The sequence below is a fragment of the Mchenga conophoros genome, linkage group LG10 (genome assembly GCF_057382185.1).
Source record: "Mchenga conophoros isolate Kocher_MC1m ecotype Shallow Benthic linkage group LG10, M_conophoros_male_GT1.1, whole genome shotgun sequence".
Classification (NCBI taxonomy): Eukaryota; Metazoa; Chordata; class Actinopteri; order Cichliformes; family Cichlidae; genus Mchenga; species Mchenga conophoros.
The window spans coordinates 5,319,688-5,334,429 of NC_140535.1; the positions used below are offsets into that span (position 1 = coordinate 5,319,688).

At 39.4% G+C, this 14,742-nt stretch overlaps 1 protein-coding gene across 6 annotated transcripts in view; it reads left to right on the plus strand.

Annotated features, from left to right (window-relative positions):
* robo3 (roundabout, axon guidance receptor, homolog 3 (Drosophila)) overlaps window positions 1-14,742 on the plus strand; it is a 164,103-nt gene that overhangs the window by 122,408 nt on the left and 26,953 nt on the right. For all 6 annotated transcript variants that reach the window (XM_085288289.1, XM_085288285.1, XM_085288286.1 and 3 more), the window contains 2 exons: window positions 7,008-7,132; window positions 11,081-11,252. In XM_085288289.1, coding sequence (XP_085144415.1) covers window positions 7,008-7,132; window positions 11,081-11,252 — 297 coding nt within the window. The remainder of the gene's footprint in view (window positions 1-7,007; window positions 7,133-11,080; window positions 11,253-14,742) is intronic.

Below are 14,742 nucleotides of genomic sequence, written 5' to 3' on the forward strand. Positions count from 1 at the left end.
ACCTTTGAACTCTGCCACAAATGCACTGATGATTACTTACCAAAAGTAAAAATGCCAGCGTTTGGCTTGAACTAAGCAAATGGGGTTTAATGCGTACTCCCATCTCTAAATGTGCCTAATGTTGGGGAATAGAGAAAAAGGGATGAAGAATGAAAAAACCCCTAAAAAAGTGTTCAGTGGAAGAAACATTGAACCACAAAATGTTTTGAATTATGAGGTTCTCTACATACCTATTATTTTTATGCAATTCCATTTTTGTCCCATTCACTGTGTAAGGACTGCCTGCTTATTCTTGGCCTATTTAAAACTTTACCAGCCTTCCAATTTATATATTGATATTGGACAAATGGGATACAATTCTAGGCACAAACTTCACACTGAATATAAGCACAAATGAGATATAGTCCAGCTATAATAAATTATGCCCTGGAAATAATCACCTCCTCAATCATCATTTCAGAATGGAAACAGTCTCAGGAATGAAGTCTGTGTACTTAAGTGGGCGTGTGATGTTTCGTAAAAAGGTGAAGCAGCAGCGGCAACAGCACTGGAGTGTGTTTACTCTAGCAGATGCAGAGCTGCATCACCACGGGACTCTGACAGCTGCATGTCACATCTACGCCCCTAGGGAGCGAGGGGTGTGTGTATGATTGTGTTGATACAAGTGCGGATATCTTCAGCGTGTTGCTCAAAATCATATGTCAAGCATGGGTGGGGTGGAGCAGGGGAGGTGAGATGTTTTCGTTGTAAGCACTTTGTTTAGCTTTGCTACGTGAGTGACAGCAGTGGAACACACGGTGTGAGTGGGAGCGCAGTGTGTGGGGAACAGCTCAGGCTGACGCTGGTTTGCTTCATCTTGTTTATGAGGATATTCCACTGATGATTTTTACTACCTCCACTGAAAAAAGGCTTTTTCCTGCATTAAAATCACACTTGCTACCTGCTCATTCACCACACTGATCTCCACACCCTTTCACCAACTTGCTGTTTCGATACTTTCAATACTGTCTGGCCGGGGGGCGGGGCTGTTGTTTCTAAACATTAGAAAGCTGCATGAAAGACACTGACCATTTTCAAATCTTTCTAATTCAGTGCTGACTGAATGAAGTTCGACAGTTTCCATCACTGATGAATAGATAGAACCACTTCATCCACAGTGTAGATGATCTTCATTTCCTGCTTTTTAAAAGCATTTTAAGTTGTTGTTTTTTTTTATTTTTTTGACCCTTTGTTGATGGTACGCTTTTCTGTGAAGCACTTTGGGATTTTTGACTTGAAAGGTGCTATACAAATAACATTTTACTTACTTACTTACTCCTTGTTGTGCTGCAGGCTGGGAAGTGAACAAGGACTACCATCACCTGCTTCTGTCCCATACAGTGGAATTGGAGAGTCACCCAAATCTATTGTTTGTCACACAGTACTTGAAATCTGAAATCTTAGCAGTGCAACCAACACCACAAGTAGATTCAAGTTGTGTGGAAAATCCTTGCTGATTGTAGAGATATTTTATCAGGGATAGCAGAAGGACTAATTCTGTATATTCCCACTAAAGGAATAGATCCAAATAGATTATCAGTCCAGTAATATCTGTATATATAGTTCCCCCATATCATGAAATTCAAGGAATTGACTAAACCTTTTGGAAATTTTTCATTAATATTTTTACTCTGGTCACGGCAGATGGCCCCGCCCCTCCCTGAGCCTGGTTCTACCGGAGGTTTCTTCCTGTTAAAAGGGAGTTTTTCCTTCCCACTGTCACCAAAGTGCTTGCTTACAGGGGGTCATGTGATTGTTGAGTTTTTCTCTGTATGTATTGTTGAGGGTCTACCTTACAATATAAAGTGCCTTGAGGTGACTGTTGCTGTGATTTGGAGCTGTACAAGTAAAACTGAATTGAATAAAAAGCTACAAATCCGAGCACGTTTGACTATTGGAGGAGCTCTGTGGGTTTGGAGGACATATGCTGATCACTTGCAGGAAACCTTTATGATGTTCGCTCCATCCAATTACATGCCCTTTATCTTATGGCATCATCTTATTGTTTTAGGAAGATTTGGCAAACTTATATAAATTTGCTAAATTTTCTAGACCTCCAGGGTTCCCATGTCAACGTTAATTAAACTCAACTTAAAGAATAAAGTTAAAACAAGTCAAATACCTCAAAATTAAACATTATTTCTGATCTGTAAGAGAACATTTACAACCATCCACAAACATTCAATGACACCAAGCAATTTACATGTAGACTAGACTTTCCTCCTTGAGTGTTGCATTTCTTTTCATAAAAGCTGTGGAAAGCTACGCTACAGCCTGATGTCTATTTTTACTTCCCTCTTGGCATATTAGCTTTGTTATCTGTTCTACAGTTCTGGCAGTATACGCAGCATACAAAAGAAGTCTGCAAGATCCTTTGAGTTCCTATCTTAAGTGTTGCATTCTGTATTTAGAAATTTCCCAATGTACCTCCCAGACACCGACAGCAACAGTTAGCAGTATGCGGTGCTTAATGTGTGCTGGCTCTGTGTTTCATAAAATTAGTAAATGAACATACCGTGGTATTTTAGAAGTCGAGTCAGTTTAAGGCACAGCAAAAATTAACTCACCAAAAAAAAAAAAAAACCTGCATCTCTGAAAGTTAAATTATTATAAGAGTGACATGCAGGCATTGTTCCCTCTTGTTTTTCATCTATATTTCAGCTGCTCTGTTACAATCCATACTCCCATTTCAATCCCATTTGAGGATGCTAATGTATCTCCCTGCCCTAAATCTAAGGCTCAGTGTCATGCCGGGTGCACCCATTATTGCTAATTATTTATTACAGCTTCAGGCAATGTGCCGGCTTGCCTCCTCAAATCAAACACTGTTATTCTCTAGACACGGCTGTGTAGTGGGCCAAAAACAGCATTTTAATAGCTCAAATATTCCTAGTTGTCAGTGTATTTGGGTCAAAGTTACGGCGTTGTGTCAGGTGTGAGGAGAAAACGTTCAGGTGTTGACATGTTTTTGTTAAATACCCTGCTGAGAAGTGCACAAGCATATTTTTCTATGTGTTTTCATTACGTGTATGTGCACAAGCATGGATATGAATTACATAAGAAGTGAGCATTACACAGTGTTTCTTTAATATTTCAGGCCTTGCATCAGCTGCGACAGGAGGCCTGTCCTTGAGGTAACTGGAGAGTGGAGGCAGATGTTCCCATGTCACTTGCTGACAAAAACTAGGGGTGTATGTTTGGGCATTAACCTTTAGGGTTAGCAAAGGGCTGGAAGTTTGATCCCAGGACATGACCCTGACTAGCTCAGCCAAGACCCCCCACATTAGCTGTAATTTATCCCGCAGTTGACACACGGATGTCCTCCTGCTGTGCGGAGGGGCCCGTGGTGGAAGCAGTTTTAAAAGTGCATAAGTTGTATACAAGGCATGAAATTAAGCTTGCACATGCACATCTGAGGCAAGTGATTAGGGGGAGCAGGCGGGTCAGTGGGAGAGATTGGGAATGTTTCAGCTCTTCACACTCTGCTACTATTTATTTTTGTTTCTGCTGCTTTCTCCTCATCTGAGATAGTTAATGTCTGGAAACATTTCTCAAAGTATATGTTGGGCTGTGTTTGAACACAGGAGCTGACTTAAAAAAGCAACGTTTGTCAGTCCCAGCAATGTAACCAAACAAAGCTTTTTCCTCCCCCAGAACATCAGTCAGTGGAAGAAAATTTGAGGAAAAGACGTTATTTTATGTTTACTTCAGTATTCTAAGGAGGATATATGTAGTGGATTAGAAGTTTCTTTATTCTGGATTTTTTCCTTTCATGGAGAAACAGTAGAAGGACATTAGTTATTTATTCTGTCTTTCACTGTGACTGTTAAGTGTTTTTTACTGTTACTTTCTTCTCCGTTCCATAGGCTCTCCTCCTCCCCATCTTTCTCCTTCTTTGTGTTTCTCTCAAAGCTAATAGAGAGTCAGAATTAAAGTGAAGCAGGAGATCAGGTGGGAAGATGAGAAATCAATTAGGCCCGGTGCATCATTATGCATTCACACCCCCCTCTGTGGAGGAAGGACTGTCATTTTGCTACAGAATCAATAGAAATCAAAGATGCGTGTGTCTTTGTGGATGAACGCGTGCACACGCAGTGGCATGGTGCAGCAATGAGAAAGCGAGACAGCTTACCATTTATTTGCAGTCCCTTATCCCCCTTGCCCTCCATCTGTGTTCAAAGATGTCTGATGCTCAGAATCAGAATGGTGACCCACAAACCTGGATTCAGGCTCCTGTGGGGTCTGGGCTGACCTTTTTGATGGGCTGTTTGCTGTAGTGTGGGATAAACAGTCAAGCCATCTAGATTAGGCAATAACCATCAATTTATCAAACACAAAAAGCCAAACAAATCAAGGACTGTTATGGTCGCTCGTGGTAGACACAGCTAGGTACTCGACTGAAAACCTGCAGATTCTCTCATTAAAGTCACATTCTGTTTTCCTTTTTGTATCTGATAAATGTAGTAGATATATTGAAATGGAGAATGAGAGTGGGTGGATAGTTTTCATTTATTGTCTGTTATAAGTGCCGATATTGATATATCAGGAAATGACTAATATTGGCCAATATATCAGCCCTGCAGATGAAGACAGAATGTCATTAAATCGATAAATATATGGGCTTTCACATAAAAATGTATAAAAACAAGACAAATGTTCTCTTTTTCAATTGTTCAGATTAGCATGTGTGGCTAACATGTCTGGTTGAATGAATTTACAAAGCTTAAGCAGTGGTTTTGCTAATAGCCACCTTCATTTTTCATGTATATTTTTAATATAACGGTCAAAATTTTTATTAGAGCTCTGATTTGATTTATTATGTATATTTAATAAGTTTTTAAAAATCAGTTTTATTAGTCCTGTTTTTCTGAGTCCAGAAAACATGTGGTCACCACAGGACAGTCACACTACAGGCATGATTTTATAGAATATCATCCACTATTGGAGATTAAACAACAGAAAGTATTTAAAATGGGCTTAGCCCTAAACATCTGCAGCAGTAATATTAATTCATATAACAGTGGTGGGGAACTACCACATGTCAGCTTATAGTAACTATATAGTAAAATAGTAAATATTTATTTAACTCCAGAAGTAATAATATTTTATAATAATAATAAAAATAATACATTTTATTTATATGTGCCTTTAAAGACCCTCGAGGTACAATAAAATAAAAACACAAGGTAAACAAAAAATGAAAACAAGTATGAAAGTATAAAAGCTAAATAAGGTAAAATAGAGTAAGGTGGAGTCATGATGAAGGGTATGCAATTCTAAATAGATGGGTTTTAAGACACAGTTCAAAAGTAGAGAGAGAGTTTGTAGTCCGGAGATCTGGTGGGAGTGCATCCAAAGCCTCGGGGCAGAACAACTAAAGGCTCTGAGTCTTATGGTAGTCAGGCGAGCAGGTGGAGCAGACAAAAGGGAAGCTGGAGAAGAGCGGAGGGTACGAGGGGGTGAGTACATATGGAGAACATCAGATAAATATGGAGGAGCGAGGTTATGAAGCGCTTTGAAAGTAAGAAACAGGATCTTGAAATTGACACGGAGGTGAATTAGAAGCCAATGGTGTTATATGTTCAGTAGATCTCATTCTGGATATAATACGAGCAGCTGTATTTTGAACTAACTGCAGTTTATGGAGAGATTTACGAGGTAAACCATAGAGAAGAGAGTTAATCTAAACGAGATGTGATAAGAGCATTGACAAGTATGGCGGTACTGTTAGCATATATAAAGGAATTAAAAGAGGCAGCACAAAAAGGGCACGTTTCAATCTGGCTAAATTTGTCACCTAATGCCACTGAATAATCCAAGAAAAATACGGCATTTTATTCTGTGTTACTATGCATTGCATTTAATCGCCTGTCAATTAAATAAAGTCCTAACCACTAAGGCAGTGCGTATGGTATTCTTATAACATTGAGTTGATGCTCAACACAAGCATAAAGTTATGAAGTTATGATTTGTTTAATCACACAGAGCAGGGCTGCCCTACCAGTTAACCGTGTTTGCCAGATGATGTTAGCTACAGTAGCTATGTTTAGCTCATGCATCAAAGGTTTAGTTAATATTACGTGAGCTAATGTGGCTAATGTGTCCAGCTGTTTCTTTGGATTAAAATGAATTCATTTGAAAATAAATGTTTTAATGTAACAAAAAACTTTAATGCATTATCTCAGCTAGAACCATGATTTCTGCCTGAGTCACGTCAGGTAGATTTTCAGTGGTGGTAAAGCTTCCCATGAGCCCACCACATTTCATGATGACATCAAACTGCATCTTTTAGTATTGCTTTGATTCTCAGACCCCGAGAGAAATGACATTGTGGGTTTAATGTCATTTCTCTACTGTCTTTGTTTACTGTCACTGTCTCTAAAATATTTTATTCTCTTGTGCCTTGACTGTTTGAAAGCTGTCATGGAATCAGGCGTTAGTGTTTATTGATGATTTGACTGTTGATAGGGTTAGGCATGTAATGAATTTTGAAGTGTATAGTGCTAATTGAGTTTCTCAAAAGAAATGGGATGTTCTTCAACGGCCAAATCAGTCGCCTGATCTCAACCCAACAGAGCATGCTTTTGCATTATTAAATACAAAACCAAATGCAGAAAGACCCACAAACAAGCAACAAGCAGGTGGCTACAGTAAAGGCCACTCAAGGCTCAAGACAGGAAACACAACATTTGGTGAAGTCAGTGGGTTCTAGGCTCCAGGTATAGCCTTCAGGTGTATTTACATTTAAATTTATGTTTATGAAAATGGGGGGCTGTGTGTAAAAGTTGTTGTAATTCTTAAGTAGTTCATGCAAAACTTTTGTTAAATGTCTTGAATTAGAATAACTTTTGTGAATTAATGTTATGAATTCATTTTTTCAATGTCTGTACTTCAGTCACATGTTGATAAAATAATGGCACATAATGACTGGATTTCAAGATTTTTTTTTTCTGAATTATGTGCTGCAGTGCCTCCTCAGATTGTGGTTCGACCGCGGGACCAGATCACAACTCCAGGTCGTACCGTAACCTTCCTCTGTGGCACCAAAGGAAACCCTCCGCCAGCCGTCTTCTGGCAAAAAGAAGGCAGCCAGGTGGGAAACGTTCCATGATTTTGTTTACAGTAGTTATGAAACATACTCTAATGAGTCTTTATTATAAAGATTTAATAGGCTTGTTTATGTACAGTTTATGTAAAGTCAAAACATTAGCTGTTTTCCACATTTCAGTACCAGTACTGGCCCCCAAACATCACAAAGCCTTTAATTACCAAGTACATACAGACCTTTACTTTTAACTCCAAGGGATTTGGTGCTAACAGTACTATGTGCATTTTTTAAACCTTTTTCTTTCAAAAAAGTTGATTTTAAGCTATCTGAAAATGTGCTGCACAATAACATCAGCATAAAATAAAGAAAAACCTACAGGTGAATTGCATCATCACAAGCAGGGCTCTGGTAAAGAGGGAAACAGTAAACTCTCATATTGTAATGTGCTATAGATACATTACTTTTTCTTATATTTATTTTACCCAATTTAAAGTAAATCCCAATATAACTTCACACAACTTTTACATTTTTTAAATTTAAAAGAACACCTGACGAGATAAAAAAAGTGCTTTAAATGAGCCTTTATAGGATTTTAATTACCGACTCTGTTTGCATGCCACTTTGCTACATGTGCTTTGAAGAGAGCCAACATTTCCCTTCCTTGTCATGGTCTCTGCTTTTATCATCCTTCGCTGTGTGCTGTAGTTTACTGCCAGAGTGACTCTCTCTCTCACACACACACACACACACACTCACACTTACACTTTCCCATCATCCACACAGTGTATTATTTACCAAAGACCTGCACGTTTTCAGATGTATTGAGACGTGTATGTGTTTGTGGGAGAGAGTCACCCTGTGATAAGCATTGCAGCCTGTTGGAATGCACTGAAAGGCCTGATGAGACTGCGTGGGTGCCTGTAGCTTGGCTTCCAGGTACAGATTAGGGAAACAGGGGGTGGCAGGGTAGGATGGAGAATGTGTGGGAGAGGGAGAACGAGTGTGGAGGAGAGAGATAAAGCAGAGAAAGCATGGAAGACAAGGAGAAGGAAGAGAAGAAGAATGTGGGTAGCTTGTTCGAAATTTTGGCCCCGCTTTCAGTGAAATGCTGAGATTTTTACTGGGTTTACACAGTGATATATGACAAAGAAAAGTAGAAATGAAGGGACGTGTTTGTCATTTATTATTGCACAATAACACAGGCTAAGTGTCTAAGGCTCATTGTGAATCAACCTGTTCTCACTCTATATGCTATCACAGCACCGGTTACCTTGTATTGCAATGCGTATATATACTTTTTTTAACTGATCACCTGAGAAAGATACCATGTGATCACAGGAAGATGTCCTTTTTGTAAAAGAATGCATTTGAACTCTACGGATAATCTTTTTCTAAACCTAATGAAGTACTTTTGGCCCCCAAATCTAATCAAACATGACAACAAAAGTACTTATTATATTGTATCTCATACAAGGAGTGCAGAATTATTAGGCAAGTTGTATTTTTGAGGAATAATTTTATTATTGAACAACAACCATGTTCTCAATGAACCCAAAAAACTCATTAATATCAAAGCTGAATGTTTTTGGAAGTAGTTTTTAGTTTTAGCTATTTTAGGGGGATATCTGTGTGTGCAGGTGACTATTACTGTGCATAATTATTAGGCAACTTAACAAAAAACAAATATATACCCATTTCAATGATTTATTTTTACCAGTGAAACCAATATAACATCTCCACATTCACAAATATACATTTCTGACATTCAAAAACAAAACAAAAACAAATCAGCGACCAATATAGCCACCTTTCTTTGCAAGGACACTCAAAAGCCTGCCATCCATGGATTCTGTCAGTGTTTTGATCTGTTCACCATCAACATTGCGTGCAGCAGCAACCACAGCCTCCCAGACACTGTTCAGAGAGGTGTACTGTTTTCCCTCCTTGTAAATCTCACATTTGATGATGGACCACAGGTTCTCAATGGGGTTCAGATCAGGTGAACAAGGAGGCCATGTCATTAGTTTTTCTTCTTTTATACCCTTTCTTGCCAGCCATGCTGTGGAGTACTTGGACGCGTGTGATGGAGCATTGTCCTGCATGAAAATCATGTTTTTCTTGAAGGATGCAGACTTCTTCCTGTACCACTGCTTGAAGAAGGTGTCTTCCAGAAACTGGCAGTAGGACTGGAAGTTGAGCTTGACTCCATCCTCAACCCGAAAAGGCCCCACAAGCTCATCTTTGATGATACCAGCCCAAACCAGTACTCCACCTCCACCTTGCTGGTGTCTGAGTGGGACTGGAGCTCTCTGCCCTTTACCAATCCAGCCACGGGCCCATCCATCTGGCCCATCAAGACTCACTCTCATTTCATCAGTCCATAAAACCTTAGAAAAACCAGTCTTGAGATATTTCTTGGCCCAGTCTTGACGTTTCAGCTTGTGTGTCTTGTTCAGTGGTGGTCGTCTTTCAGCCTTTCTTACCTTGGCCATGTCTCTGAGTATTGCACACCTTGTGCTTTTGGGCACTCCAGTGATGTTGCAGCTCTGAAATATGGCCAAACTGGTGGTAAGTGGCATCTTGGCAGCTGCACGCTTGACTTTTCTCAGTTCATGGGCAGTTATTTTGCGCCTTGGTTTTTCCACACACTTCTTGCGACCCTGTTGGCTATTTTGAATGAAACGCTTGATTGTTCGATGATCACGCTTCAGAAGCTTTGCAATTTTGAGACTGCTGCATCCCTCTGCAAGATATCTCACTATTTTTGACTTTTCTGTGTCTGTCAAGTCCTTCTTTTGACCCATTTTGCCAAAGGAAAGGACGTTGCCTAATAATTATGCACACCTGATATGGGGTGTTGATGTCATTAGACCACACCCCTTCTCATTACAGAGATGCACATCACCTAATGTGCTTAATTGGTAGTAGGCTTTCGAGCCTATACAGCTTGGAGTAAGACAACATGCATGAAGAGGATGATGTGGACAAAATACTCATTTGCCTAATAATTCTGCACTCCCTGTATTTGATATTTGATACTTCATTATTTGGTAGTATGACTTGGTTCTGAGACCTCCGGACCTTTCTTGACATTTTGTCGCATTTTCATGAGAAATGGGGAGCATGGGAGCTTTTCCCCCTTCCCACCCTGTTTGTCGGCGGCAGCTCAAAATATGTGCATCCAACCTTACTGCACAAGAAGATGAATTCTGATTTTTTTATGCCCTATATCATATTTTTGAGTCATCGGCTAATGTGCAGAGCTTGACTTTTTCACCTGCCTGAGCAGAAAAAAAGCAGAATTACAATTAAAATTAAAATTAAAACAGAAATAGCAGCATGGTGGTTAGCACTGTTGTCTCACAGCTAGCAAGTCTTGAGTTCACCAGCAGGCCAAGGTCTTTCTGTGTGGAGTTTGCATATTCTCCCTGTGTTTGCATGGGTTCTCTCCGGGCACTCTGGCTTCCTCCCACAGTCCAAAGACATGCATTTAGTGGGGAAAGGTTAACTGGAAACTCTAAATTGCCTATAGGTGCAAATGAGGGTATGAATGTGAGTGCAAATGGTTGTCTGTTTCTATCTGTTATCCCTGCAACAGACTGTGTTAGACCTGTCCAGGGTAAACCCTGCCTCTCGCCCTGAGGCTCCAGCACAAGGCTCCAAATACCTTTCAAACTTCTCAGCTTGTCCTTCACTCATTTTCAGTCCAGTCCTTGTACTCGAGTATTTTCAGAGAACTCTTCATATGTTAAGCCAGTTAACACTGACATATGAATCATAAAAATGGCACATAATGCATGAGATGAAGCAGTTTTGTGTCCATGCAAAACAGGCAACTTGGAAAAGATCCTATTTAAATTGTGTTTTTAAGACACTTCGCATAAAATTGTTGAATGGTTGCTTGATAGTTTCACAACTTGCCATTTTAATGTTGGCCCTGTTTCAGCCCACATAAAATAATGAAACGACTCCTGTGGTCATTTTCTCCTCCAGATCTTGCTGTTCCCTGTCCAGGAGCCATCACAGTCAGGACGATTCACAGTGTCACTGAGTGGTGAGCTGACCATCAATGATGTCCAAGTTGAAGACTCTGGCTATTACATCTGCCAGGCCATCAGCGTGGCTGGAAGCATCCTGACCAAAGCCCTGCTCGAGGTAGAAAGTGGTGAGTATAGAAATATGAGATCATAGCTCACAGTATAAACAAATTAAACTTAATGGTGCTAACATTAAAACGACAGCTAAATTATATATGGAGAAAAACTAGACTATCTCAATCCTTTCATATTGATTCAGTCTCCATTTTCTGTTCAAAATCAGTGTTTTTCTTGGCTTCGGGTATTTATACATAGACTCAAGATCTAAGTTTAGTTAAAATGACATCTTGACATCATAACAATCACTGTCCTACAAAGTAATATAATTAGAAAACCTATATGCTTTCCAAGAAAATGTAGCTGTGAGAGGACACGACTGAACAAAAGAGCAGCAGAAATTGACATATGGTAACTGTGCACATATCACTGACACTTGTGCATCCAGTTTAACCCAATACTTTAAGAACTCTGAGGAAAAAAAGTGCTGAAGTTAACAATGTGTCATATTTGACGTTGTCTTGTTACATTGTTTTCAGATTCTGATTTGATTAATCATTCTTCACGACCATGCCCCACATGTGCACCAGTAGAAGTACGAAAAAGTTGTCATCCATCTTAAATTAAACATCCTTTTTTCCCAAATAAACAAACAGCAGGAGCCCTATCTGATGTAATCAAAAGGGACATATGATGATAGTTCTATGCAAATAACCTTGCTGCAACATATGCTCTCCTCGCTGCATCCTTTCCCGTGTGGCAGTAAACAGGGATTTTGTTCAGCTCCATCTAGACTAACTCCTGTGTTGGGTGTGTTCACATTTCCAGTTTAGCTTCAGTTAGCTGATGATATCAGAGCTTTCGACGGCTCAGAATACAAATGAGGGTATACAACGTGACTGTGGGCCAGTGGTAAATAGTAAGGTTCTATTTTGGGGTATCATGTTGTGGGTTTGTGTTCAACTTGTTCCACTTCTATTTATAAATGTGCAGGAATTTACTTGGCTTATCTAAACTGATCATAACTCAGTTGCTAGTTGGCAACACATGTGCCATTCTGTTTACATTTGAGCTTGAGCCTACAGCCGTGCAGCTGTGGAGCACACCCATATATGACTATGACTTTCTCTGAGATCACCGTCTATGGCTTCAACACAGATGTAATGAGGCAGTGTGATAATTTGCAGGTGACAGACCCACATGCAAACTCCCAAGGCTGACTGAATATTTATATATATATATATTTTTGTTAAGGTCAGATGCCAAGGACAAAATTCACAAAGGAAACCAAACAAGTCCAGACGCCCCAAGAATAACTGAGAAAGCATGAGAGAGATTATGCAAAATGAGACAGGACTATTTATACGCACACTGAGGCCAGTCAGGGGGAATGGACGCAGCTGGGGAAAACATAACATGAGTGTAGTCTGGATAACAATAGTAGTGGGGAAGCAACACAAACGGAAATGAAAATTAAATTCTGCAAGCACAGCTGTCAACTTGTCAAACTAAAATTTAACAACAACTAAAGGCTCCAAATACTAAGATCCAAATATGATAAACAAAAATTCTAAAGAGATACAAGAACCTAAACGTTAGTAATAAATTCCATAAATACTCAACTGGAAGTGAAAGACGGAAACGCTCAGCCTGATATAATTATGATGATAATCATTACAAACCACACAGGCAAGGAGGACTTAAAAATAACACAGTCCAAAACAAACCCTCAAATCAATGGAAAATTTAACTCAAACTATTTATAAAAATGTGAGCTCATTTTTATCTCCTCTTCCTGTAAGCTTCTTCCCCTTCACCACACCTTTGACAATAAAACCTTCTGTTATCTCTCATTTTGAGACAATGAATCAGTGAAGCTGTTCAGCACACGTCTTCATTTCAAAGAGTCAAAAGGGTGTGAGAATCAATTTGCCTGCATGCATAGCCACACATCCACATTCCCAAAAGTGGCCTCGTAGATGAGGGAGATTTGAGTCTAATAATCTAATCTAACCTAATCTAATGACTTTAGCTTTCATTGCTGGATGAGATGGAGATATAAAGTACATGCTTGTCAGTATTTTGTCTTTAACAAACCAACTCATGAAATATTCAACAGATAAATTATGCAATTAAATATTCTTTAAATAATATCTATACTTTAACTGGTTTAAAGTTATTGAAAATATCTTACGTTGCATGGTTACCTAAAGACATTTAAAATCCAATATAAAAATTCATTCAGCCACTACTCGGTGCGATGCAGCGGTCCATGACTGACAGGAGGTCACTCTAGCCACACATTCCTGCCTGAGACAAATCTGTGCCATTGATTTGCATGTTGAAGTGGAGCAGCAGCAGAGAAAGGTAACCTGAGAGCCTTTGGCAGTAAATGTTCTCTTATAGTGATACTTTACATTCCACATGAGAGAAAATGTGGTTTCATGGGTCAGTATGAACATCTGTAACCCCAAGATTACACACGCTTGACTTTAGTGTGTTTTTCTCTGTGACTTTGGTTTCATTATAACTGCTTTCAGAAACCAAAGTAGACCTCAGAGAGAAATATCACCTACAGCTGGCACTGTAATATAAACGAAGACAAACCCTGTTGATGAGGCATTTTCTCCTGGTCGAAGGTCACCTTTAAATGACAATATTTGATGTTACATTTATTTTGAAAGAATTCATATCAAATAAGAGACAACATGCATTGTCCATTATTGAGAATCATAATTCTGTGTTAGCCTGTGACAATGTCCTGCATATTCACTATTCCAAACTTTATCTGTTTTCAAAAAGCTTATCAGGTTATCAGATCAGAGAAATCATGTTGGCATAGGGTGTCACAGTTTGCACTGGCAGACTGTGTGGAGAGAGGAGGAGGACCTAAATGCAGACATTTAGAGCGAATCTATAATTTAACAAAGGGCGATCCGTTTATTTGTGGCTGGGAAAAAGGTACAAAAAAAAAGACAGATTAACACTAAGGCAAAACTAATTAGAGCTAAACTGTGAGAAACTAAATGCTAAACACAAGAGACCAAGAACATAAAACCCTGAACATGATGAAAACCTGGAAACATGGAGGCATGGAAACATGACATGAACTCAACAGACCAACAGACAAGGAATGAATGAAAACACACAGATTAAATGCACACAGGAGGTGATCAGGGGAAGTGGAAACACATGGGGAAACAGCTGATTAGAATAAATATAATGACACTACAGGGGAAGTGAAACCAAACACAATGAACATGGAACACCAGCCCTCTTCAGAATAAAACGGGAAGCATAATGAGATGCAGACATGCCATTACGAGCTTGACAACATAGGACACGCAGACATGAAACACATGAAGGGCGAGGGAGACTTAAACACAGGGGTGAAGACACAAGGAGAATCTAATAAGCAATAAAGTATGGCAGGGCAACATCGGGCAAAATAGAAATGAACTTAGATAAGCTGATGAACATCAAAATAGAATAAAACTCAAAGTGCTGGGTCAAATGACCCAGGATCGGAACACACAGACTCTGAATAGAGCCAGCCAGCCT